The sequence below is a fragment of the Meles meles genome, chromosome 2, assembly GCF_922984935.1.
Source record: "Meles meles chromosome 2, mMelMel3.1 paternal haplotype, whole genome shotgun sequence".
NCBI classification, from domain to species: Eukaryota; Metazoa; Chordata; class Mammalia; order Carnivora; family Mustelidae; genus Meles; species Meles meles.
Window position 1 is genome coordinate 34,935,376 of NC_060067.1, and position 27,857 is coordinate 34,963,232.

Consider the following 27,857-nt stretch of genomic DNA (forward strand, 5'->3'; position numbering starts at 1 on the left):
GCACTGTTGTAATGGGAGGGAGATTTCCAAGGCTTTCTTTGGAAGAGTCTATGTACCTTAGAATGCGCCTGAGCTGCATTATCATTCAGACTTTTAGATCTCAAGCGTGGGGAGAAAGAAGGAATAATTTGGTATTTGCCTTTACTGTGATTTCACTGCATGACTTCCCACTTCCTACCCAAATACCCAGATAAGTCTTTCCCACCAGATTATCTACCTGCCTTCTCTCTCCTTCAATCAAAATTCTCTTCCACCAAAAGAACAAATCTCAGCTAGGATTTAGAAGAAAGGTTGGCATAATTCATACTAACATGTGAATGACTGATAAATACCACCAAGTACTTGCCACCAGGTACTTAGAAGAGCTTATAAGATTCTAAAGGAATCTCCAGTTGGCAGGATACATACAGGAGAGAGAACTTTCTGTGAGGATATGGGGCAAAGGGTCAGCCATGCCTAAAAATCTATTCTGTCTTCCCACCTCGTTAGCCCCACTAAGCCATTCCTTTTTTTCTCAGTTCTTCCTTCTTCTGAACAATAAAGACTTCAGGCAGTGCTTCTGGCTCAGAGTGTATAAAGTAGCTCAACACTGAGGGTGACGAGCTCTTTTCGCCATGCCCCACCACATACAGCAAAGCTCCTCAAACATCTGTTGAGTGGTTGATGGAAAATGAAGTCACGACTATCAGATGAGGGTGTCCTCTGTAGACGGCTGCCTGTGTGTTGCTATTTTGGTTACAAAAACCAACTAGCAAGACTTTGCAGTGGTCAACCAGGAACTGCTCTGCGTTGATGAGAAAAGCAGCAGGACGTACCTGGGAAGACGCGTGTGAAAATATGACACACCATATTTTCATTCAGGGATGCTCCATTCTCAACCAGTTAGACTACCTGCTGGATGTCATCTCCCCAACAATGCAGAGAGTGTCAGTCGAGTTAACCCATGAAGACAATCTCTGTGACCTTTGATGGGAACCGGAGGGGGTTTCTAACCAGAGTTAGCCCCAAGGAAACACATCACCCCACTCAGTGAGGGGACCAGGCCTCCCTCTGGGGGACATTCCGTAAGGCGTGAAAACAGAGGCTTTCGGGGTCTGTTAGTGTCTGCAAGGCGTTCGCCATGGAGCAGCTGCACAGAGATGGGGTGGTGGTGACCAGGAGGGACTCGTTCTGGAGGCTGGCCACTCACTAGCGGGGCTGGAGGAAGAGCCCTTAGACTGCAGTCCGTGCCTCTTTCCTGGGGGAAGGGTAGAGAGGGGAGGAAGGCACCAGACATCTATCACTTCTCCCAAGCAGCTATCAGTTACCCAAAGCATGTCACCTGCTTGGCGCCAGTGGGACCTGCCCCCTCCCCCATTCCCAGCTCTCCAGGGCTCCATGATCAGGCATCTCCTGAAGACGGTCACATAGCTGGCCTCAGCTAAGGCTGGAGGAGAGGACACAGTGTCCTTTAGTGAACAGCAGATGTTTAATAATTTCTCAAACTATGCCTGAGGAATTACAAGGAGAATAAAGTTGAATAGTCTAGTGTCCTTGCCCCCAAAGAGCCAGCTTATGTTGGGGACAGGAGCAATGCAAGCAATGAGAAGCCTCAGCCTCCCCCCGCATGGGTATTACAATAGTGCCTGTGCCGTGAAAGGCCTCCCAGCTTCCGGATCAGACCTGGAGCAAGTAGCCTGACCTTGAAGACTCAGCTTCCCTCTCTGCTAATCGGAGATCATAGCGCATAAGCTCTCAGGGCAAGTTGGAAAGATCATGAACCAGTGAGTAAGCCCATGGCGTAATATCTGGGATGTGATCAAGTTCTAGAAACGTTAGCTGTTGTAGTCCCAAGCGAGTCACAAGTGCACCTGTGATTGGCCAGCCAAATCCCATAGCAACAAAGTGCTGTAAATGCCGAGGAGGAACAGGATGGTCGTGGTTGTGGAAGGCCGTCAAGGGCACGGATGGTAGGGTCTGACCGGAGAGGAAGGGACGGAGAGACGGGTTAGGAGAGTGACGGGCCTGGCTGGACCAGATTCTCCAGGGAACCTCCCATTAGCCTTTTTTCTCAGAGTCAAGATTCAGAATCATAAATAATTAAAAACAAAAGCCGGCTAGAAGGCGGGCTGGGGACTCATTTCAGAGGACGTGGGGAGGGAGAGAGGAATTGGGTATGTGCGAGGCATACGAAAGATCGATGCTATTTGATTCAGGAGGGCATGTCGCTCTCTTAGGAAAACAAATCACAGACCCAGACAGCGCCTTCCTTGGATCATTGTAATGACATCCCTAGATAGCCGTGTCACCAAGCATAGCTTCCTGAGGAAGAGAGCATGTTTTCTCCTTGAATCCCAGGGGAAAGACATGTACCTGATCCTGGAGAATGACACGCTCAGCCTGGTGGACCCCATGGACCGCTCCGTGCTCCACTCGCAGCCCATCGCCAGCATCCGCGTGTGGGGTGTGGGCCGGGACAACGGCCGGTGAGTACCCAGGGGACCTGCCGTCACCCGGCACCCATCACCTGTCACCTCAGCACTGAGGCGTGGTCTCGCTGCTGTTGCCCGTCACTGAACATCAAAGGGGACAGTGGACTGTCCCTAGGAATGTAAAAAATGACAGCACATCTCTCTCCTTGCCTCCTAAGCCCTCCCTTTCTGGTTTTCTGAACCTCAGACCCGTCATCCACTCTGGATCCTGTCTTCGAGTTCTGCATTTTTTTCTCCTCCTGTTCCTGCTCCTCCTCTGACTTAGTTGCCACCTCAGCAGGCTCTCTGGACCCCTGCCCCTCTTTTTGCCTCTTCCCTGCAGTCTGGGTTCATCTGGGCCATTTCAGAGGCCCTCCTAGTGGTGCTTCCTTCCCAGAGGGCTTGCTCAAAGGGAGAGGTTGTGCTGCAAGCTTTAGATACGTCACGGTGAGCAGGAACTTTCTAGGGGTGGGGTTGGCCGAACTTGGTTACCATCTGAAATGTCCGGTCATGTCAAGACTCCGTTCAGTGTGTGTTTTTCTGAAATTCTACCGAATATCTGTTACTTACAGCGAGTGCTTCTTAGATGTGTGGCGAGTTGTCTGTTCTCCAGGATGACTGGAAATAAGGAAGTTCAGATACGCATATATTTTAAATAACGAAGTGGCCGTTATTGCAGACATCACACTTGGATTCCGTCATTGAGTACTTGGGCTACACCGAGTGCTTTTAGCTCTTAAATTACAGTTCATTTTTGTCAATGGTCAAAGGATCTGAGGATCTCCTGGCACTTAGGGATTCAGGTATAGGATGGTTAGTTATTGCTTTGTTGAAAATGGACAGAAGCAGGTGAAAATCGCAGACGACAGAAAGATGACCCTGCTGCACTTGGGGTTCCATTCCTGCACATTCTGGTTGATTGGGTCTTCTGTCCTCTTTTAGGGGCTCTGCCTTGTCTTATCCCACCCAGCCTTTGGCTACAGGGGGCTGGGCATTTGTGGGTTTGGTAGTCTTTGGACGCAGTTCCAAGTCCTAAGCCAGAAAGAAAAATGGTTACGCACTCCTCAGCCTCAGAACAAGCACTTTTGCTATAACCAGACTCACAGAACGGTCTTCGAAAGAGAAGTCGCTGATTGGATAAACCTTCCTGGAAGCACGATTGTGTCTTTGAGTTTTTGTTCACAGAGTGAACTGTGACAGCTGGGCCAGGTGCATGGGGGTGGTGGGAACGTATAAGTGGATAATTTATGCGTACACACCTGTCATTCACACGATTGGCAGAACTGTAACACTGCAGGTGATGGGTTGACATGAATTGATGAATTTTGCAAGGAAAATACCCAATGATGATGTTTGCTTATTAAAAACACTTAGTGTTAATGGAAGGGTGTAGGATGCTCAATCCTTCCCTGGTGCGTATGCCCCAGGGTTGTTTTTAAAACAGGAGCCACGGTGAGGATCAGAATGCACATGAACAAACTAAGTGGAGTTGTGTTTTCTTAAGGTTAGGCTGGGAGCAGATTTCACTGCTGACGTTTTCAGCCTTCCCAGTTTTTTAACGTGAGGCCAAATGCCGCAAGTTCGGAGAAGAAAAGAGTCAAACTCCGGCTGACAAATTATTCAATGTCTGAGCCTCGGTTTCTCTCATCTGTGACATGGGGATCATAAGAGGAACCACAAAGCATGTGTGTATATGTGCCTTTGTGTACATATTGTAACTGGCACAGTGATGGAGACGTGGCAAACGCCAAAGGAACGTTAGCTCCTGATTGATGGAGGGAACATACACCAGCAGGTACCGCTAATTATGCAGCTTCCTTTCAAAGACATGGCAAATACGGGAGGGGTCAGACCTTGGGGAGGTTTCGGGGACTCTTCACCATTTGATGCAGGAGATGAGGCGCTGTTCTTCTTGAGTTCAGTTATTCTACAAGGCAAGAAGAGCACCCCACCCCCACCCCGCCACTGTGATAGCAGTGTAAATTCGGTTACATCGCCTTGCTTATGTTTTTGAAACGTGGCTGGGTTAAACCACTTCTTATTCTTATTCAATGTTAGCAGATAAGTGTAATTTAGAAATTCCCCCAGGGTTCCACACTGTTGGGACCTCAAGTTCCTACGGTGGGTTTGGGGGCCCTTGAGTTGCTTTTGGAAGCAGTAAATTTAAAAAAAAAAAAAAACGTGTTTGCCAGTGAAAGGTTCTATTTTTCCCCATTGGTCCCCTGAGTTTTCCTTCCCTTAAAGAAGGGGCCTTTGTGTGCCTGCTTTTTTTTTTTTTTAACCTTTTTTTTGCTTTTGATTTTCTTTTTTAACAGCAATTTACAAGAGCAAATTCAATTTGTAATGCTGCAAAGGAAAGGGCTTTTCACTTTGCATGAATAAAACATAAAAGTGTTTCATTTTGCTTGCAAAAATGAGCCCATTTTGCATTCCTTTGTAACTTTCCTTACTGAGAAAATGGAATCTCTTAGGGGATTTTTTTTCTCCCCCCCACCCCTGAATTCTAAAAAGATATATATTTTTTTAAGATTTTATTTATTTATTTGACAGACAGAGATCACAAGTAGGCAGAGGAGGTAGACAGAGAGAGCGGGGAGCAGGCCCCCCGCCGAGCAGAGAGCCCCATGTGGGGCTTGATCCCAGGACCCTGGCCAGGATCATGACCTGAGCCAAAGGCAGAGGCTTTAACCCACTGAGCCATCCAGGTGCCCCTAAAAAGATGTGTTTAATGAAATGTGAGAAGACAGTGTGACATGCCCAGCCCAAGACTTGTTGTGGGTGCCCAGCCCGAGACTTGTTGTGGGTGCCCAGCAAAGTTGATTTATAACTCAGGAGGCCCCGTCCTTGGAACTCGGGCTGTGTGTTCTCCTCTGGTGAATATGGAGAGAACCACATTCATGATAATGCTAGTAACGGTCCCTTTCATTACCATGTACCTGACCCTTTGCTGGGTGCTCTGCAAGCAGACTCGCCTGAGATTCCATTTTCTTTCTTCCCCTCTAACCCTGTAATAATCCACTTGTCAGTTAGTGGTATCAGGTGCATGCAGAACATCAAACAGGGCAGTGTATTAGTTTGCCTGGGCTCTTAGGGGATTTCTTGACGTGGTTCGCACGGAGGAGGAAAATATGTATACCGGAGGCTCGAAGTAATTTCAGAATTTATAGTTATTTTGGGGTTAGCACTATCTGAAGACATTCGAGTGGTTTCGATGTGCTGTGAATAAATTGCTTATGGGGAGAATTTACTTTGGGAGAGTTTACTTTGGGTGAGGAGGGGGTCTGGCTGTAATGCTTCGCACAGATCCCCAAGATGGGTTTCCAGAAGCCTCTTATGGATGGCGTAAGGGGTTACAGTCATATGAGATGCTGGTCCTCTGTGGGGTGTTGGCTGTTGCCGGACTGGGCTGAAGTTCTGCCTGGTTCTTGAGGGTTGTACCTGCCTTTATTATGGTTTCTTAGAACACATTGGTCTTGTTGCCCAGAAGAGAGAACGCTACCTTGTCTCTCTCGGCTCTTCTGTACCTGGGTTCCTTTGGCTCACTGAGAGAACTGTCAAGGTTCCCAGACACAGCAACGGGTGAAAGGAGTTTCATAAGCCTCATGTTTCCAACCTAAGGCAGCACTGGGGAGCACCGAAATTGACCTCTGCTGAGGGCCTCCTCACAGGTACAAACGGCTCTGGGCCTTCGAGCTGCCATTTTGCCCACAGTGACTGGGGCAGTGACCGGAGCGCCACCCTCCAGTCTCTGTGAGCCTGCCAGGAGGTCATCCCAAGGACGGCTGGAAGGATTTCTTGAGCCCGTTTTGGGAGTCAATGCTGATTGCTGGCTCTTCTAACTCCTTCAGACCCGGGGAAACCACCACTTTCTCCCTACTCTTTTCTAGAGGTATCCAGAGCACGCAAATGTAATTTGTGAACATAGGAGACTTTTAACAGGGACTCCCCTCTTCTCTTGTGGTAGGTATGGGCCCGTCTGCTGGGAGGGATCTGGGCACACAGGGACCTGTGTGTTGCCAACAGGCAGTAGTATCTGCCCATTCCATCTGTTCCCCGTGAGGAAGCAAAGCGAGCAGGTGGTGTACTCAGAGGGTTTCAGACCCCATGCGTGGCATTTTCCCAAGTGGCTTCCATAGCAGTGTTCCGTGGGGCACTAGTAAAGTAAGACGTTCATATGCTTTCCTCGAGAGGAAAAAAAAAAAAAAATCTGGGGTCCGTTGGAAAACCGGGTTAAACAGAGAGCAACAAGCTCTTTCGCCTGGATCCTCTGAGAGGTTTTCACGAGCTGATGTTCCCTGGGGCCTGTGCTTCATGCAAATGTAATCACATGGAGCACATTCTGGAAACCACTGCTCTGGTCAATAAACGGCTTCATTTAAATGAGTGGCAACGCTAGATTGCTGTCTTTGTTTTTAAGAAAAATTGGAATTACTTTTAGTGAATAACTATTAATAAGTGGAGACCTAGGGGGACTGCTAGAATGAGGATAAAATCCCTTCATAATGAATAGCAGCTACCACCATCGGGCACAAATGCTTTTTAAAAAGTACTTTCTGGGGCGCCTGGGTGGCTCAGTCGTTAAGCGTCTGCCTTCGGCTCAGGTCATGATCTCAGGGTCCTGGGATCAAGCCCCGCATCAGGCTCCCTGCTCAGCGGGAAGCCTGCTTCTTCTTCTCCTACTCTCCTTACTTATATTCTCTCTCTCGCTCTCTCTCTGTCAAATAAATAAATAAAATCTTAAATAAACAAACAAACAAACAAATAGTACTTTCTCAAGTGCCTGGTTGGCTGAGTTGGTTAAGTGACTGCTTTCGGCTCAGGTCATAATCTCAGGGTCCTGGGATCGAGCCCTGCGTTGGGCTCATTGCTTGGCAGGGTGCCTGCTTCTCCCTCTGCCTGCTTCTCCCCCTGCTTGTGCCCTCTTTCTTGATCTCTGTCAAATAAATAAATAAAATCTCTTAAAAATGATAAAATATAAAATAGAAAGTACTTTCTCAGGCTAAATATTATTATATTACAGTTATCACAAAACCACTCTTTGTAGAGAATGTTTTATACATCTCTTTTCTATTTTGATGAATAATTTCTAATAAAAATGGTGTAACAGGTTATTAATAAATTTACAAATCAGTTTATCTTTGACATAATTGTTTTTTCTGGTCAAGATCTTGGGGAACCTTTATCTAAAGAATATAGTGAGTCTCAAGTATGCTGATTTTTTTCCCCTAAGTCTCATCTCTTAGGATAGTCCCACCTGGACTTGGTCACCAAGACCCTGGTTTAATTTGTTTTAGAGGACTACTGTTACACATAGTTCTTGCTCTTGTTTTCCGCTGTTGTTACCTTTTGATTTCTTTCCAAAACACTGCTTGGGGCACCTGGGTGGCTCAGTTGGTTATGCACCTGCCTTCGGCACAGATCATGATCCCAGAGTCCTGGGATAGAGTCCCGTGTCGGCTCCCTGCTCAGTGGGGAGTCTCTGTTCTCCCCACCCCACTTGTGTGCTCTCTCTCACAAATAAATAAAATCTTAAAAAAGAAAAGAAAAAGCAGTTTAATACCAATATCTTGCAACCTCTTTATTTAGAGGAGACTAAGGACAGAGGGTAGGACTTACCTTAGAACAGCCTTCTGGTCCTGACAGGGCAAAGACCAGGCTCCTGAGACTCTCCTCTGTCCAAATAGGAGGCTCCTCTGTTAATACTGACTAGAGACGACAGATGGTCTCAAATAACCGGAGGTTCAGCAGGGAGATCCTTGAACTCTATGGCCTGGTCCCTGTCCTTAGAGATCTGGCTTCTTAATTGAGGAGATACGACCACAGTTGTGAACTGAAAACAGGCTATGGGCCTGAGACCTTTATGGTATGGCTTGGAGCTAGGGATGTGTTTTACAGAAAAAGAATAGAGACCCGGCCCCAAGGGACCCAGGAGGCCGTCCTCCTCTCTAGAGAAAGAGCAGTGGAGTGGTAATACACACAGAGCAGAATCGGGATCTTTGTGGCTGCCATAGGAAGTCATTGTAAGAAGTCCTTGCTGACTGGCTCTCCCTACCTGTACCCGAGTTCTGCCGGCATTCCTCGGGGTACCCGTGAGCATTGCCCAGCCCCGATACTGTTCCTGGAGCTAAACCTCCAGGTTTAGGAGGCTATGGCTATGGCTGGACTGCTGCACCGGGGTTCTCAAGTCCATGGTCTGAAACACTAGAGACGCGGTCTCCTGTAGCAGTCCGCGATGAGTGGTCCCGTCTCCCGGTGCAGCCCTGTGGCATGTGGCATCAGTCTCCTTCTAGGTTATTGCTGCACCATCCCTCCAGGGTCATCCTTCTCAGACCAGGCCAGAGGACTTGTTTCTAAATTGAAAGGCGACCTGGGACTTGCACACCTCACCTGGGGTCACGTTCCGTTCACATCCCATTGGCCACACGCAGCTGCAAGGGACTCTGGGAAATGGAGCTGGAACGGCGCTGGCCAAGTAAAAGCCGATGCCTCCTGAAACAGAAGAGGTGACAGCAGCAGCATTGGGATGGGGTCTGAAGACAGTCACCTCGGCCTTCTGAGCCCACCACCTGCTGCTTCCCGGGCCAGCTGTGCCACTGCTGTCCTCTGCTCCCACGCCACCCAGAGAGGCCCGGACTCTGCAGGACACATCTGTGCTCATCTAGCTCGTGGCCTGTTCAGCTCTGACTAGGAGGAGGCTGCCAGGCTGGAGGAGGAGGAAGAGCCGTGCTCCTTACCTCACACCCCTTTCTGCGAGCAGCGCCCTAGAAAAGCTGGTCCCTCCTATCGCATCAGCACTGGCTCCACCTGGCAGTGTTTCCAGCGTTCACGGACATGCAGATCGCGCTTCATCGTGCCCCCCTTTCAGAGCCATCGGCACAACTGGCTGGAGACCCTCATTAAAGGTCCGGGCCCCTCCTTCAAGCCTGGAGACGCCCCGCCTAACCCGGTGGTGTTGCTGGCCGGGACCCAGATATCCTGCTCCGCGGGGCCCCTCCGGGTTCCAGGCTGCAGCAGCTGCAGCCTTGGGGCTTCGTTCTGCCAACCCTATGGGCCGCAGCCCCTTGCCTGCCATTGCAGTGTTGGCTACATCATCACTGCTTCCTGTTTCCGTCTTTCCTTACTGCCTTGTTTGTTACCTGCTTCCAGTTCTCCGTACGATGTTCAGCTCTCTGGGTGCTTTCTGTCTACACCCTTCCTTGTCGACCCTTAAACTGAATTAGCGCCTGCTACAGGAGGCAGCCCCTTCCCCACAGAAGGCAAGTCTGCCGCAGGGAGAAGGTTCGAGAGGGCCTCTGTGAGCCCACGGGTGAGTGTGGGAGCTGTTGCCTCTGTTCGGCTCCCTTCTCCTGTGGGCGACAGCAGCACCTGGGGCCAAGGAAGCTTCCTTCCTCGATTGGTAGCAGTTGTCAGTGATAAAGGGTCAGTTGTTCAGTTCTAGGTGACAGGGATTTAGAAAGAGTGGGCCTCTTGGTTTTTTGAGCTAATCAGAAAGTTCTCTCTCTCTTCCCTTTGCTATTGTTTCTCTCCCTGGGAGTCATTGGAGGGTCTCCGTAGGGAGGATGGAGAGCTTCCCAGTGACATCCAGTCAGAGGGTTCTCTGAGCCAGAGTGTAATGAAAAATGATGGAATTCCAAGATCTGCTGATGGAAGTTTAATCTAGGGTATGTGCTATCTTGCCTCGGGGAGAAAAGTGTTCAGGGAGAGCAATAATTCTCTCCCAATGCCATAGTATTATCTTGACCTCTAGAGTTAATTTCTTTTTAATACAGCCCGTGATAAGCAGAGACATCTGGATTTACTTGACCATTCTGCTGACTTACACCGAAGTTATATTTTATCTCTTTAGAAGTGGCTTCCTTTCCTTCTATTCATTACTCAGGGATGCTTGCTAATACTTTCAGCTTAGAATAACCTTTAAGAAGAGACATTGTAAGTGACTCTCCAAGAAAAGATTCCCTCAAGGAATGTGTGAAGGCATTTTTCAAGAAGATCTGTCATGGCGGCCCTGCCCCTGTTGATGACTATGAAGACAACAGTTTCTCCTCAGGAACGTGTCATCCATTTTACTGACTGGTCTGGTGTCTAATCCAGCATTCCTTGTATGCATGTTTCGACACTAGCCTGTGAGGTGGGGGCTTGAGGTTGTCATGTGAAGAGAGCACGGAAAATTCTGGTGATGATCCCTGAACTACTTTTCATCCCACGCTTTCCCCAAGTCCCAAGCCAGATGAGGAATGAGCCTTTCTGGATGCGGCATGAGGGTGATTGACCATGCTTGGCCCAACTGATTCTCTGTGTCGGTCCTCCAAGCTCCGTGATCTTCTTGGACTACTTGGAGCATTCCAAGAGCAGAAGAAGAGTTGTTTTAGGGCAGAAACAGGCTATTAACCCACATAAAGATGAATTCGTGTCTCGTAGAGCAGAGTTGTTGTAACTATCATGACCCAGAGCCTAGCTTTGTTTCTAGCATGTTGTATATGCTCCAGCATGACGAGGTGGTTGATAAATGTGGGAAAGACTAGCGTTACTGCAGATGAACGGGCAGGCACTGCTTTTCATACGCGTCATCACACTGAACGGAACCCTTTGACGCAAATGTACTCATCAGAGATTTTTGACTCCGAGGTCAATCTGTGACTGAGAATGTACCATAGTGCCCATGATCTGTTACTAGTCACGGAACACTTCTGTTGCCAGACGTGTGGGTTTTCACACCCAGCCACTCTCCAGTTCTCCACTGATACCAGTTCTGGATATTCTGTGGTCGAATTCAGCTCTGACCCTAGCTACCTGGAGTTTGTCCAGACCCCACAAGCCAAGTGGCTGAGCTCCTCCCTCCTCACCCCCAAGCTACCTTGGGGGAGAGGGAAGGCAGGCATAACATGAGTGTACAAAACTGTACACTCTGAAGGTTAGGAAGGTTTTCAGAGTTCTTGTGTTGGGAACCAAGGACTGAGGCCAGGTATCATAGCAAAAGATTCTCCTGTCATTCAGGAAATTACATGGGTCTTAGGAGTTTATGTCAGGAACCAGGACAAAGACAAAATATCACAGTAGCATAGTCAGTGGCCAAGAAGATTTAGGAAACATTAGGTGGGACTCAAGCGTTCTCACCTCCTACAGTAATGTCAATGTTTTGTGATCTAGAGTCAGTCAAGAGGAGGAGTACTGGGGTGGGAATCCCGCCACTTGCAATTTAATCATGGGTCTTCCCTTGCACTGGTGTTGGGGGACTCTTAGTGTCCCTGATTCTCCACCTGGAGTGGGGGTCATTGTCAGGAGGCAGGGATATAGAGGTGCTCTCATGGAAGCGTCTTGCATTGCTCCCAGTGGCACTGTTTTTATTAAGATAGTAATATTTCCTAAAAATATCACCCTGGGCCAACTGTAACCTATTATAAAAAATTAAGAGAGGGGCGCTTGGGTGGCTCAGTCAGTTGAGCATCCAACTGTTGCTTTTGGCTCATGTCATGATCTCAGGGTCATGAAATCGAGTCCCACATCAGGCACCAACTTAGGCAGAGCCTGCTTGAGATTCTCTTCTCCCTCTCCCTCTGCCCCTCCCTTCCATCAAATAGATCTTTTCTTAAAAAACTAGGAGAAATTTAAGCACATGGGAAGTTAGCATCATTTTGTCTTTAAATATCTAAAATGTGTCCCATGTTGACTTCCTAGGAGTCTGGACTGATGAGCTGAAGCCCCCTGAAAGGCTAACACTGACATTTAGGCAGCCCCCACCCATGGCTTTCTGGTCTTCTGGCTCTCTTGTTAAGCCAGAGTTGGTGCTGAAATACCATAGCTTTGAAGTAAATCCTGGGAATGAATTATGTTGAGTGGAGTGATTTCTTAATGGAGAAAAGTGAGAATGGATGAAAATTACCCTGTAGGAAATCATGGGTTCGGAGACTTCCTGCTGCTGTCACATAACTTCAACTGGAAATTCTTTCCCTCTAAGCTATTCCCCAAAGAGTATCCCAGGGAACTGCACTTTAGAAGAGAGAATACGAGAAAGGGAATCCAAAACAGGAATTAAGATTTAAACTCAGGAGCGGCACCTGGGTAGCTGGGTTAAACGTCTGCCTTTGGTTCAGGTCATGATCCCGGGGTCCTGGGATCAAGCCCTGCATCGGGCTCCCTGCTCATCTCCCTCTCCCTTCGCTGCTCCCCTTACTTGTGCTTTCTCTCCCGCTTTCTGTCAAATAAATAAATAAAATCTTTTAAAAAGCGGGGTGGGTGGGGATTAAACTCAGGGCCCTTGAGCAAGGACCCAGCTTCTGAGGGTAGAATGTCCTGGGAGCAGACTTGGGCTGGCATGGATACGGCGGCCAGAGAGTGGAAGTACTAAATCAGACTTCAGGCCACATATAAATAAGTCAGCCAGATAGTTCCTTCAGAACAGAAAGGCTCAATCTCTCTGAATGTGGGAACAGTCGTCTTGACTATAAATAAAAGAACGGCGGCGTGGGTGACAGACTGGGTAAAGTGCCGCTCACATATCTGGAGAAACTGGCGTCGGGAGAGGGAATAAGAAAAATAAAGCCTAAAAAATGTTGTCATTCGGTCCGATGTTTTACACCGAAAAGATATCAGAGGGGAAGAGGTGTTTGAAAGTCCTGGGGTGGGGGGGGTGGGGGTGGGGATGCACCCCTAATTAGAGGCTCTAAGGAAACCGGGGTTGGGGGGAGAGCCGAGTAGGGGGCTTGCCGGCATGGAAAACAGACTGGTCGAGGGCTCGGAAGGATGGCCGCCAACTGGGCATGGGCTGCCTCTCTCTTCGCAGGAGATCGCTTCTCTAGGCCTTGTCACTACCCCTTGTCACCCCGCCCATCCCTTTAGGTGAATGGCCCCAACTGCATTGGCGAGGGCTCATTGTTTCTGCACAGAGTACCCTGGCCTGTTGGAGCTCATTCTTCAGCAGAGCTCACGCGCCCTTGCTCGGTACCCTGAGCTGCCCAGCCCCAGCTGGAGCGGGTTGTGATACAGTTGAGAGTCCCTCTGTTGATTGGAAAGTCATTCAGGGCTCTTGCCTCTTGATCCCTTAATCCTTTCTTGCTACGCACCTAAGGGAGAATTCCCAAGTGCGGATTTGTTGGAAAGAAAGCCAGAAAAATCTAAGTCTCCATCTTAAACCCAGTAGAACCCAACATTTCTCTGTGGGCGCTGAGACCAGGTCTGTCCCAGGATGAGAACTAAGGAATGACCATATGGGGGAAGTTGTGTAGGAATTTTACCTAGAGCACCAGCAGAGGTATGGATACCATTTTGTAAAAAGAGTTAACCCCTCTTTGATGACCAGATCTCTCAAATAGATATTTAGTTCTGGCTCTCCCCTCCCCTCCCCTCTGGCTCTGGCCCCTCAGCCATCCCCCCTCCGCCACTGTCTTGCTTTGGATGTAACTGGAACGGGGATCAGGATAAGAATAGGAAGGCTCAAGTCATTCCTAAATCTATAAACAGTTGTCCGAACTCAAAAGTTGAGCAGTCCATCTCAACTCCTTTTGAAAGAAGCTTCTCTCCTAACTGTGTACATACCACAAGGTCCTAGGTAGTGTGCTTGGCCCCTACTTAGCTAACCTAGGACTGGGTCACCCTTGCTCTTACTTATTTCAGAGCAGCTGCTGCGGATCTGTTAAAAACAGATTTAACCAGATCTGTTAAACTCAACATGGCTGGAACCGAGAGTGTCATCCACACACCGAGCCCCATTTTCAAAGTTATTCAGACTCCTCTGTTTTCTGGGTTCATGCATTCATTCCCTTGTTTCGTGTGTATACACAAGTGCCTTGGTTCACTCAGCTCCTGCTGAGTCCACTCTGGTCATGATGCTGCCATTGGCTGCATGAGTCAACGACTTGGGTCCTCTTACCTTCCCCACTTACAGGGAGAGGTCACGCCCTAATCATTCTATCTCCTTAGTATGTAGATCCAAGTCTGATTTGCAGGAAGTTCAAATCAGGCTCTTGCTCTAGGTAGTAATTGAAGCTGGAACAATTAATATACCCAGGAGGAGGTGAATAGGTAACAGATTATGGTATATCCATACAACAGATATCCCCTCAGCAATAAAAAAGAATCAACTCCAGGAAGGGGAAGCAAAAAGCAAAAGCAAACTATTGCGACCTCATCAAAGTAGAAAGCTTTTGCCCAGCAAAGGAAATAGTCAAGTGAACTAACTAAAAGACAACTGACAGAATGGGAGAAGATATTTGCAAAGTCTTATCTGATAAAGGACTAATGTCCAAAATCTATCTATAAAGAACTTCTCAAACTCAACACCCAAAAAACAAACAAAAATCCAGTTAAGAAATGGGCAGAAGATGTGAACAGACATTTCTCCAAAGAAGACATACAGACAGCCAACAGAGACATGTGAAAAAAATGTTCAATGTCACTCGGCATCAGGGAAATACAAACCAAAGCCACAGTGAGATATACCAGCCATCTGAGATTATTTTTGTAGGCCCACGAGGTCCGTAAATCATATCATTGGCGCACACACGTGCGCGCGCGCGCACACGCACACACACACACACACACACACACACACACACACAAAGGAACTATTGATATGCATAACTGTATGGCTGAATCTCAGGAGAATTGTGGGGAGTCCAAAAGGAGCCAGACTCTCCCACCCCCCAAAAAAGAGTATATACCATATGATTTCATTTATATAAAATTCTAAAAAATATAAGGTCAGCTTACCCACAGTGACAGACAGCAGGTGGATAGTCACCGGAGAGGGACAGAAGGCAAGGGATTAAGAAGAGACAAGAGGAATCTTTGGGAGTCATCGATCTGTTACTATCTTGATCATAGTGATGTTTCACTAGTGTATCCTTATGTCAGAACCTATTAAATTACATATTCTAAATACGTACAGTTTATTGTATGGTACTTCTACCTCAATAAGTCTATTTCAAATATAATTATAAAAATATACAGTGAGTAGCCTGTCAAAGATTTATTTAACTCAGGATTGAGCAAACCAGTAGGACACCAAAGCCGGCTCAAAGGAATGTAGGAAATGCTGGGAATCTTCAAAACTGCTCATTAAACCACCAGGAAGCAGAGATGCTTTTAAGAACCTCAAGCAGGATGAATTAAATACACACACACACTCACTTCATTCTCCCTAGGCACGTCTTAGTCAAAGAGTGGCCAGAAGACATGAGGTAAGGTTAAAATAGATGGCCAAGTTAGATACAAAATTGATTCATGTCCTATTGGCAATAAAATCATCACCTTTGGGATCATCTGGATATTTTTTTGGGCATAAAGTTACAGAAATTAATTATAGCTTATTAATCTAAAAATTAACAGCTAACCTTATAGAGTCTGAACCCTAGTCACTAGCAAAAAGGAAGTCAGACAAAGATAACATTTCCCTAGAGCTGGGCTGACCAGGATGGTAGCTACTAGTCATGGGTGGCTCTCACACCCTTGAAACACCACTGGTCTGAGTGGAGATGCGCTTTTTAAGTGGAAAACACACACCAGGATTTTGCAAAAAAAAAAAAAAAAAGAATGGACAATCTCTTGCAACAACATTTTATGTTGATTACATGTTGCAGGATAATTCTTTGGACATATAATATCAACTAAAGTGTATTATTAAAATTAATTTCACTTCTTTTTCCTTTTCTTAAAAAAATGTGACTTCAGCTAAAATTACATGTATGGACTGCCTTACACCTCTCGTGGACAGCACAGCCCTAGAGAAAGGAGCAACCCTGAGGCGGGCCCATGAAATGTTGCCCCACTGTGATGCTGAAAAGGCACACAGCCCTCCTTTTCCTTTATTTCTAAGTTTGGGCTAATTTTTCTTACCACTTCTTATACCTGTCACTCTACCCCCATCCCTGACCCCCATCTTTCTCTCCATGTGGCCTGGCACTCCCCTACAAAGAACCTGCCGGCTGCACCCCGAGTCATCTTTCCGGCAGGTGGAGACGTGTTGTTCCCTGCCGCTTGCATGACGGAATCCGGACTCCATGGGGGCACCTATGGTCTCACCTCCACCCGCTGCTCCACCTGCCTTGCTCCAGGCTCCCCCAGCCTCTCCTCCAGCATGGGGAGCAAGAGCACATACCCATCCTCAGCCCTGGGGCTCCCTTGCCCTGGGCTGTCCTGGCCTGCTTGTTCACTTTCTAAAGCCTCTTCATGAAACCTTTATGCTCCCCTCTGTTGAACCAAGCCATTCTCTCCTCTGGGACCCAACAGAACGGTTGGAGCCTTACGCCCCAGCACTCTGAAGAAAGCTTTGTTTAATTTGCCAGTCGTGTGTGCATTTACCCACAGGAAAATAAATTTTGCAAGGACAGTTATTAGATTTTTAAAAATGATTGCGTGAACCCTCACATTTTTTACAGGCATTGGTTTTTCTCGATCACTGGCTTTCAAAGTATTTGTTGTAACCCTTAAGAAATGTAGCTTATGGCATGACCTCATTGCCCCTGTCTCCTTTATTCATTCACATTTAACTAACAGAAATTTCACATAATACTTATCTTCACTGTGCGTTCTGTTCTTTGATTTTTTTTTCTTTGCTACTCTATTTATTTAACGTGGGGGGTGGGGGGCGCTCCTCTGTCTCCTCTCTCAGCCTCTCCTTCTGTCCCTTTCAAGTCTCAGGTTCCTAGAACCTCTGTCTGCATCTCTCACTTTCTCCCCCCTCCCCACCTTTGCCCCGTCCATTTCTCCAGAACCCTTTACCCCAGCCCAGACAGACTCCAACACTCGGGCACAGAGCTGCCCCTTCTCCTGGGGGAGGAGGAGGTGAGAGGGGGCAACCCCTCACCTGGCCTCTGCCTGGCTAACCCCCTCCCCTCCACCCCTATTTATTTAACTTTTCAAATGTTATCTGTTGCCACTAGCTAATCCCAGTTTGAATAACACTAATCTTGGTTAACTTTTCCAAAAAGTATTTGAACTGTACAACCCTCTCCCAGTCTAGTAATTGTCATTTAATTTTTTTTAAATTCCATGGACAAATCATTTGGGGAAATAGTATTTGCAATGTCCTACGCTCAGAGAGAGACCCAGATACACAGCTTAGCTACTGAAGGCTTTGGGCTATCTGGAACTTAACCCTTTGTGAGCATAAAATGCATTATTTGCTTCATACCCATGAACTTGAAGAGGATCAGCATTTCTGGGGCCTGCAACATTAGAAGTACCCTGATCTAGGGATTCTGAATGATAACTGTCTATCAATTATAATAAAGCTGTATTCTAACACTTTGCTTAGCACGCCACCCCCCAGGACATCACTGAAAAGTGTTATATTCTTATGAGCGTAGGTTTCTTTGCAGTCAGTCAGTATTGTCTAAAAGAATTTGGTGAATGGGGAAAATTACATAGTTTGTCGTATTTGCTCTTTTGCCAGAGTTGCAAGTTAAATTAAATCCTTAACTGCAGTAATAATATTAGACGGAACTGTATGACTGCTGTTTTTTTGTGGATTAGAAATGGTTGAATGTTGTTCAAGTTAACATGTAACCTAATTGATTTACAGAACTCCTTCTTCCTTTTATTTGGTTTTAAATTTCACTCTTCTAATTTAAGAGCCTAATAGAATGCTTGCCTTTTATTATAAACCGCTTAATTTTTTCCTGAAGCACATGGGATATAAATTTTAATAATTACAGAGTCCAATTGAAGTGCTCCATTAACCAATAGGGTGTTTAAAATACAGATCCCCCCCCGCCCCGGCTTCCCCATTTTTCAGTAATTGGCAAATGCTGTGCATTCTGCAAAGGAGAGTTTTGAGGGGTTTCCCCCCATGTAAAATCTCAGACCAGCTAAAAGAATGGCAAAGTTAAAATATATATCTCCACAGTCACTTAAAATTTATTGGCCAATCCAAATGACATTTGTGACTTTCGACATGAATTAGAGAAGAATGGTGTCACAGAAACCACCTCAGCCCTAAAGGTACTCGCTTGCCAGACTTCGTTTTCCTACCGCCAAGGATCTCATTACAAAGATAAGCAGTGATTACTAAAAGAGTTACATCTAATGGATAATGTGGAATTTCTTAATATATTTTCCCTGCAAATTTGGTGGTCTAGAGTAATGATGCCCCTTTTCTTGCCAAAAGGAAATATCTTGGTTTATCTCTATGTGGCTTCTAGCTAAAGACTTGTTTTTTCTTTTTTATTGATAGAAGAGAAACTGTAGAGGATATTTATTAAGGAACATAAAACCTAATCATATTCATTAAATTCACTAAGTCAAGGATTGCAAATAAAAAGGAGGGAAAATTTTTTTTTGAAATATAAGGTTTTAATATGTCTGCTGTAGAAAGTAGAGTGATTCTTTTATTTAAAAGAGAGTAAGATGGTATATATCTTAAGTCTTTAAATCTTGGGTCACTTTTAATCGTAATGTTGTTAATCATCCTCTTAGACCTTGGAACAAGGCTATTAGAACAGCTTATACCAAAGAAGTACGTTAATCAGGACAGGAGGAGAATAGAAGTGGCTGTCCTCATCCAGAAGGAGCACCATCTTTTTTTTTTTTTTAAGATGTACAGTTATAATTTAACCATAATTGTGCCTGTATATTTTTAAGTGGTCTGTGCTGGCTTTCTTCATGCCCAAGGCTACATCATCCTTATTGAGGTATCAAGCTATGGAATTTCTTTTCTCCCTCCTTCCTGTGTTGCACAGTCCCATCTACCTCTCTGGGGATTTATTAGGCGCTCATTTATTATCCCCACTGTGTGTCAGTCATTGTGTTTGGTGCCAGGCATGTAGCCATGAACAAGAACTTCACGGTCGCTATCCTCATCGGGTGTGTTAAGTAGAACCGTAAGTCATTACGTGAATCCTTGAGCCCCATGAATTCCTTTGTAGTACACCCATCCTCTAAACCTACGCTGGGTCCCACCTCTTCTGTTAGCCTCTCTGTCATCTTTCCTTACCAGTCCGCACTGGCTAGGTTATGCTGCAGTAACAACCAAAGGGCGTAGTGGCTTCAAACAACTCTCATTCTGCTCAGTGTCGGAGGGATACTGAGTCCGAGGGATATTGTCTGGAGGCACTGCTTCTGGTAGTCCAGGCCTCAGGCTGCGTCCCAGGCTGATGATGTAGTCACTGTGAGACTAGAGGGTTGCCAGCCATGGTCGCAAAAAGAGAAGATGCACCGACTCTTGAAACTTCTGCCTGGAAACAGCGCTTACCCCTTTGCTCGCATTTCATTGGCCAAAGCAAGTCACGTGACTTCACGGGCCGTGGGGAAGTACACTCCCACCCTCTGAAGGGGACCGGATATTCGCACCTGCAGCGCTCCGTGATCTGTTTTCTCTCCGGAGTCATGTAGATGTTATTGGCACCTAATCTCTTCAACCTTGGATTGTTACTTCACAGTGTAGATGCGGGAAAATTACAAGTCCTTGACAGCAAGCACTGTGTCTTCCCCTTCCCTGCAGGTGACTCAGTGCGATGCTGTCCTTATACTATGTGCTTAAGGATGCTTTTGATTGTACAAGAGAATGAAGGGGGAGTAATCAGAACTCGTCCCATGTTTTAATATAATACTTTATAGTTTACTGTGGGTCTGGGCACATGCCCTCCTCCGATCTTTCCAGAGACTAAAGAACATACCATGATGCTTTTTACAGATGAGGAAAGGGAGATCTAAAACTCTCACATGAGTTGCTCAATGTTGCACCCCCCCCCCCCCAAAAAGTGACGGAACTGTGTCTGAAACCATGAACTCTAAATCCCGGACCAGTGCTCTTTGCTACTCCTTTTAGCTGTTAATGCAAACACTCCAGTCTTTTCTTGTGCGGCGGATCGCACTGGGGAAGGGAGAAGGGAGCTGCAGAGAACGAGTAGGGGTATTGCGGCACGCGGTCCGGCATTCGGACACCAGCCAGGCTGAGGAGCACACAGCAACAACTCAGCTTGACTTCAGCAGGTCACTGTGTCCACTCCCCGCGACTGTCAGAGCCTATTGCCACAAGCTTGCCGACTTACAGAGATGAATCCTCTCGCTGTCTGGAGGCCAGATGTTTAATATTCGTCTCAGTGGGCAAAACGCAGGTGTTGGCAAGACCCTGCTCCCTCGGGAGGCCCTGGGAAGACTCTGTCCCTTGCCTCTCCCAGCGTCTGCTCGCTCTGGCACTCTCTGCCTGGGGCCATCCGTCCAGTCCCTGCGTCCTCTTCGCATAGCCTTCTCTTCTCTGTGTGTGATCTCTCTGCCCCGCCCTTGTGGGGACATTTGTGGCTGGATTTAGAGCCCACGCAGGCAATCTAGGATAATGCCCCCATCTCCAAATCTTCATCTCTGCAAAGATTCTTCTTCCTTGTAAGGTAATAGCTACAGGTTTCAGGGATGAGGACCTGATACTTTGGGGACCATTTTTCAACCTTTCGCAGTCAGGATGGTGGGAACCCGCCCGCTCTGTGGCCCCAGCTGTTTTCTGCCCTCCTGTGCTCCTCCATCCTCCTCCGGGTGGTCCAGATTATATGATACCATATCCATCGGATAATCTTGGAAGGACCTTTGGAGTTCAACACACCCCAGCAGATTCCTGAATCTGCCTCTTGGTTGTGTGTCTCTGAGCAAGTAACTCATGTGAAGCCTTGGTGTCCTCCTGTGTAGAGATGGGGACTTAGGACCCTCCATGCAGCATCATGAGAGGGCCTGCCCTGGGCCCTGGGCGGAGAAGCCCCTCCCCCGCTCCGTGCCGCCCCTCACCCCAACTCCACCTCCTCTGCACCTGCAGTGTGGGCCTCGCGGGTGCTGGGGGCAGACAGTGTGGCCCACTGAGATTCCTAGAGCACCTCCTCCCATTTATTTTTCACAGTGAAGTCAAAAAACCCACCATGTTTATTAAATAATTAATCATCCCTTCCTAGAAGGGTTATTTCATTTCATGGGTGAGCAGCTTATTGCCAGACAACTATGTCTTACTCCATAATGATGTATAACATGATTTGGTGGCTACGTTTTGAGACACTAGAATGTTTTTTCTCTCTGCCATTTAAACTTGAAGGTAGTGTAGTGCGTATTCATTTGTACTTCGTTCATTTTGAGAGAAGCATGTGCATCGCAGAGTGACTGCCTGTTTTTCCATTTTTAGAGTAGTCTGTAGAACCTGATAGGCCGATGCATATAAATCCCAGTAAGTTTTCGTATTTACTATTTCAGTAAGAACTACCACAGACGATAAACCTTTACAGCATGAAGCTTATATCATTGGCAAGGAAACTAATACCATGATATAAACCAAAAAATGTCAAAGCCATTTTTGTTTCTCAGAAGCCTTTATGGTTTCATATAAGTTCGTCATTTGCCTTCAGAATCTAAAACTCTGGCCTGCTTTATTGAGAAAGTAGTGCCTTCAGACATTGGCCTTATTTTTAGGAAATGTTTGTCCTAATGGCAGGATAATAAGTAGGGCTTACTTGCCATCTTTGACCTAATGACGTTAGGGACCTTGCCATCTTTGACCTAATGACGTTAGGGACCTAAACTCCTAGAGTGAGAAGAGCCAGGAGACCAATACCAGCTGGCTGAGGAGGCTGCCATCTGTTGGTCACACCTGCCGTGGACTTGGAGCAGGAGGGCGGAGACATGATGCCACGTAACTGTGGGATCAGTAACTAATTATTGGAATGTATTTCATCTAGGCCTTACCCAGTCAGATCGTCCCGAGTCCTCCTATGACAATAACATTTTTAAAAGAAGATTGTTTTTATTTATTTATTTATTTATTTATTTGAGAGAGTGAGAGAAGAGAAGGGGAGAGAGCACATGAGCAGGGGGAGGGGCAGAGGAAGAAGCAGACTCCCCACTGAGCAGAGAGCCCGACGAGGAACTCCATCCCAGGACCCTGGGATCATGACCTGAGCCAAAGGCAGATGCTTAACTGACTGAGCCTCCCAGGCATCCCTCCCTCATATAACAATAACTTTTAGGCAAAATCAGAGCTACAAATACAGAAAAGAGACTGGTGGTTGCTAGAGGAAGCGGGGAGGGTTAAAGGGGAGTAGGAGACGCAGGCTTTCAGTACAACACAATACAATACAGTACAGTCAATGGTATTATAATGGCGCTGTGTGGGGGACAGATGGCAGCTACGCTTGTGGTGAGCAGAGAGCATAATGTATTAACTTGAACTTGTTGAATCAGTATGGTGTACACCTGAAACTAATGTTACATTGTGTGTCAACTGTACTCAAATTTTAAAAAATTAGAGGGTCACCTGGGTGGTTCAGTAGGTTAAGCAGACGGACTGTTGATTTGGGCTCAGGTCATGATCTCAGGGTTGTGAGATCGAGCCCTGGGTCCCGGGTCAAACTCTGCATTGAGAATGAAATCTGCTTGTTTCTCTCTCTCCGCTTCCCCCTGCCTCCTCTGCCTTTCCCTGTCTCTCTCTCCACCCCCTTCTCTCTCTCCCCACCAAAAAAAGAAAGAAAGGAAAAAGAAAAAGAAAAACAACCAGTAACTTTTATACAGGCAAAGTAAAAACTGGGGGGTGGGGGTGAGTCAGGTATTGGATACTCTCAATACTTACCATCATATCTGAAATTTAGTGGTTTATTGATAAATAGGTATTGAAGGAAGAAGGAGAGACATGTTTAGATGGAAAACTAGCCGTGCGTGGTTGCAAAGGGAGAACTTGTTTTTAGGACATGATTGTGAATCAGAGGGTGCTGAGTCTCCACCGCTCCCGGCACAGAGCAGTCTACAGTGTTCAGAACCACCAAGAACACCCCGTACATTTGTTTGTGGACAAACAGCACCGCTGCAGTATTGGAATATTAAATGCGGAAAGCACTGACTTTGTCTAACAACAGACACACAGCACTTGCAACAATGTGGCCTTTTGTTTTTGTTTGCCACACCTCTGGAAGAAATCAAAGGGATTTTCAAGATTTGAATCCCAAGAATGAATACTGTTACGCTGAAAAAATAAATAAAATGGGAAAAAAAAAAAAAAAAGATTTGAATTCCAGCCCTGCCACTGACTATGTCTGTGTTCTTGGGCAAGCTACATCACCCTCCCTGTAACGCAGGCTCCTCATTGCCTACCTCCTGGGAGTGAATGGGTCACTCTTGCTAAGAGTTGAGGACAGTATCTGGCACATACAGGAGTGCCCTAGTCCCAGTGAGGGCTGTGCCGGGGTTGGCCACTGGGGGGCGCTGAAGGAAGGAAGAGGCGGCCCAGTTTCCTCAGCCCTCTCTGGGTCTCCTCCTGGCTCCAGCCGCCTCTGCACCCGCCCACCATGGTAGTGGCTCTTCTGGGTAGCCTTGACCCCTGGGCCCTTCAGCTTGGGCGAGGGGTTGCTTCCTGTGGTTACTCCTCTCAGAGTGCCTGTCTCCTGTTGCTTTCCTGCTCTTCCATTAGTCATGTCACCAGTTCTATTAAATTCCCCATTTCAAATATTTGGAGGGGTTTTTGTTTTCCTGGTTGTGCCCTGCCTGAGGACTAGGTACACCTTCACTGTCATTACTATTACTGTGGTTGTTGGGACTCCTGTCGCTGTCTCATATACTTAAGAGGAAACTGAGCAGGGAACTGAGACTCAGAAGGCGAAGTGAATTAACCAGAATAGAAACAATTCAAGTGATCTTAAGCAAAGGACAATTTAGTTGTCTTTTGGAGCCCAGAGTCTGTGGTAATGTCAGGATGTGCTTCTGTTTTTCATTCTCTTCTTGGCTTCATTGTTTTCTCTGCTTCATATGGTAAGAAAAAACAAAAACAAAAATCATTTCTTTTCTAGCCAGTCTGAGAGTGTAGACTCTCACTTCCAAATTCCTGAGGGAAGAGATGCTCCCTCAGACCAGGAGCCCACCCTAGTCTAAATTAACCAACCAGGTTCATTTCATGCAAGATGCCAGCCAGGAACCTGCCATTTGCCTGGGTTTTCCTGCTGTGATATTTACCAGAAAGGGGGGCCAGGAGGCATCAGCTAACAAGTGTCCCCCATAGAGAGCGTTGTAGGATTTCAGACAGCTTAATCGTCAGGGGCATAGCAATGTCCATATTTGGGTGCCTACCATTTGCCAAATAAAGTGCTAAATGCATTATATCTGGTTTTGCTTGTTTTATTTTAATCCTTACAACAGCTTTAGAGGTAGGTTTTATATGCCCTTTAGAGATGAGGAGAGGCCAAAGGGAAAGTTATGCATTTGTATAATACAAAGCTGCACAGGCCAACCAAAACATTAAGGGTCTTTGCTTCTGATGGGAATTAAAATAGATCAACTTAGCTAATGCTGATCAGAAGTTGTGATTAGTAGCTATGTACACCTCTGATTGACAGGAAAAGCAGTGTGGGTACAAATTAAAGTAGTTTAATATTTGTGTGAGAAATGCATTTTAAAATAAGAGGTCCCTGTGGCTAAAAATGGTAAAATGGTCCTTTAAAGGTTAAAAGGACTGAATTGGTCCAGCCCCCAACCTTTGAAAATAAGGAGTTTTACTAGGAGTGATAATTTAGGTTCTTTGTGAGAAGTTCCTTCAACTGGTGAGATGATTCAGAGTTTGGAATTATGGATTCAGTCTGACTATATCACGAGTGTTGAAATAGACACTTTCCGCTCCATTAATAAGTCATGAATTCAATTTAATTTGTCATCAGGGCACTCAGGAGTCATCAAAGTAGACTTTGAGCTGTGAGCATCGGCTTGTCTCCTTCTATTGACTCCTGGAGACTATTGTTGTGGTTGTTGGGGTTCCTGTCACTGTCTCATATACTTAAGGAGGAAATTCAGCAGGAAACTGAGACTGGGGAGGCAAAATGAATTTCTCCCATGTCGTATTTTCCTAACATTCTAAAAATGGGATTGCTTGGGGCGCCTGGGTGACTCAGTGGGTTGAAGCCTCTGCCTTCGGCTCAGGTCATGATCTCAGGGTCCTGGGATGGAGCCCCACACCAGGCTCTCTGCTCAGCAGGGAGCCTGCTTCCCTTCCTCTCTCTCTGCCTGTCTCTCTGCCTACTTGTGATCTCTGTCAAATAAATAAATAAAAATCTTAAAAAAAAAAATGGGATACCTTACTGTTCACATTGGCCATTGGATTCTTGTGTTCCTAAAAAGAAATGAAAGAACTTGCTTAAATGGTAGTTTCCCCTCTTTTGCTCAACATTTTTTTCTGCGTGAGTGGAGAGAGTGGAATCCACGATCTAGAGGACCAGTGGTGCTCAAACTTGAGCCATGTTACAGTCAGCGGTAGGTCTTCAGAAAGCACCACCGCTGAGAACCAGTCCTCAGCGTTTCCGATCCAGAATGTCTGGGGTAGGGCCCGAGAACCTGCATTTCTAACAAGTTCCCAAGCGAGGCTCATTTTATCTGTGGCCCACACTTTGAAAACTGTCGCTCTAGGCTGAGATTTGGTGTGAATGATTTCCGTCTCGCGGCTTTAGGAGGAAGCGATGAGGACGGCAGATTTAAATGATCAGTCTGTCTAGTCAGAGGGCAACACTTCTTACTAGGAGCTCTAGTTAGAATTACATGAGTTCCTTTCATCAAGGGGGAAAGATAATGCACAGAGGAAGGTTTACTCTTAGGATCATGAAGTTTAACATTTGGGGCCCCTTTCAAAGCCCTGGGAGGGAGTTTAGCAATGAGTTCACATGGTTTCTGTAAAATTTGCAAAAGGAAAGTATTTCTGTACTTTTTTTTTTTCTTAAACGGAGCCCTAGAAATTATCTGAGCTTTAGCTTCCATGGAGCCTGAATTAGCTGTCTGATAATTAATATAATTAACTCATGTATATGAGAAGACTATAGTTTGTAAGAAAGAGAAGTTTTTGCAGGTTAAGCCATCTGTAAATGCCAGAAATGAGGATAAAAGAGGACACCATCTCAGAGGACATAAGCCTCGCGTGTGAACTTTGTCTGGCCCTAAATTTAATTGAATGAGCTCAGCGGGGCATTTAAGACAGATGAAAATCCAAGTTGATCTTAGCTGGTTCACTAGATGATTAGCTTGTTGTACATGCTCTGTGCTTTATTTTCTATGTATTGGTTTTATTTTATTCATTTGTGACAAGAGCAGAAGATTTTGGAGAATGAATTGGGCTCAAGTTCTAGGTTCACTTCTTACAAATAAATTCACTCATTCTCTCTGAGCCTGTTCTGTTTTGTCTGTGAAAAGGAAATGGTAGTAATTGGCCAACTTAAGACAGCTCAGAGGATAATGAAATGATGGCTGTGAACAGACATTTGTTCCCATCTGAATACGGAACTCTTCATACACGAAGATAGAAAGTAATGCACAAATGATAGTAATTAGTCATTATATCAGTCTACACAAACAGGACACGAACAATTCATGTTAATTGCATGACCAAAGGGCCATTCTGCTAGATCAAGGATCTGGCAAAATTTTCCCGTAAAAGGCCAGACTGTAAATATTTCAGGTTTTGCGGGTCATTCTTTCTGTGTCGTTACTACTCATCTGTGCCACTGTTAGGCCAAAGCAGCCCCTAGGCAAGATCTAAATGATTGGCTGTGGTCATGTTCCAAAAAGGTTTTATTTATGAAAACAAGCAGGGCTAAGCTAGATAATGAAACAAAATGCCTCCGAAATGCCATTGTCCTTCACCGTTAGGAGCTCCTGCTGAGCATAAAGATAAAACATAACACTAGCAGTTATGAATGATGTTTTTATTTAAACTCAACACCAAAGGATCAGAATACTGGCATATCTTATCTGCTCTACTTTCCATAGTTCCCTGACATTGCTGACCTCTCTTTGGGGGACGAGGGCACGTAAGTGGAACAGGGAAGGCAAAGTGCAGACAAGGAGGGATTCAAGGTTAATTACAATTAAGGGTCAGAACATACTTCCTAGCATTTGGAAGGGGTGATAACAGGGTAAACCCCTGTTTAAACTCTCCCCTGGGGTCCTGCCTCAGCAGCAAACCCCTAAGAACAGAGTTTTGTGACCACCAAGAAATTAAGTGGTTCTCTTTTATAATCTCTTAGTTATTTTTTTAAAGATCACTGGTGTGCTGGGGTCTGAACATTGGAGAACTGAAGTAAGTCATCAGAGTTTTAGGAAACCCATCTAAAGACAATTCCTATTTATCTTAAAAGGGAAGCTAAGGGGCTTCTGGGTGGCTCAGTTGGTTAAGCATCTGCCTTCAGCTCAGGTTGTGATCCCAGGGTCCTGGGATCGAGACCCACATTGGACTCCCTACTCAGTGGGGAGTCTGCTTGTCCCTCTGCCACTCCCCCTGCTTGTGCTCTCTCTCTCTCAAATAAATAAATTTTTTAAAAAGCAAAGGTAATCCTGAGCCATGAATAAAATTTATATAAGCATTCACATGTAGTTTTAGTGTGAACATAAGTTTCCACTTCTTTTGGGTAAATACCTAGGAATGGGATTGCTGAGTTGTGTAAGAATGGCAAGTTTTGCTTTAAAAGCCCCTCCCCAAGCACT

At 46.1% G+C, this 27,857-nt stretch overlaps 1 protein-coding gene across 11 annotated transcripts in view; it reads left to right on the plus strand.

The window, feature by feature from the left end:
• APBB2 (amyloid beta precursor protein binding family B member 2) overlaps positions 1-27,857 on the plus strand; it is a 374,559-nt gene that overhangs the window by 304,909 nt on the left and 41,793 nt on the right. For all 11 annotated transcript variants that reach the window (XM_045997053.1, XM_045997055.1, XM_045997052.1 and 8 more), the window contains one exon: positions 2,338-2,465. In XM_045997053.1, the coding sequence (XP_045853009.1) occupies positions 2,338-2,465 (128 nt within the window). The remainder of the gene's footprint in view (positions 1-2,337; positions 2,466-27,857) is intronic.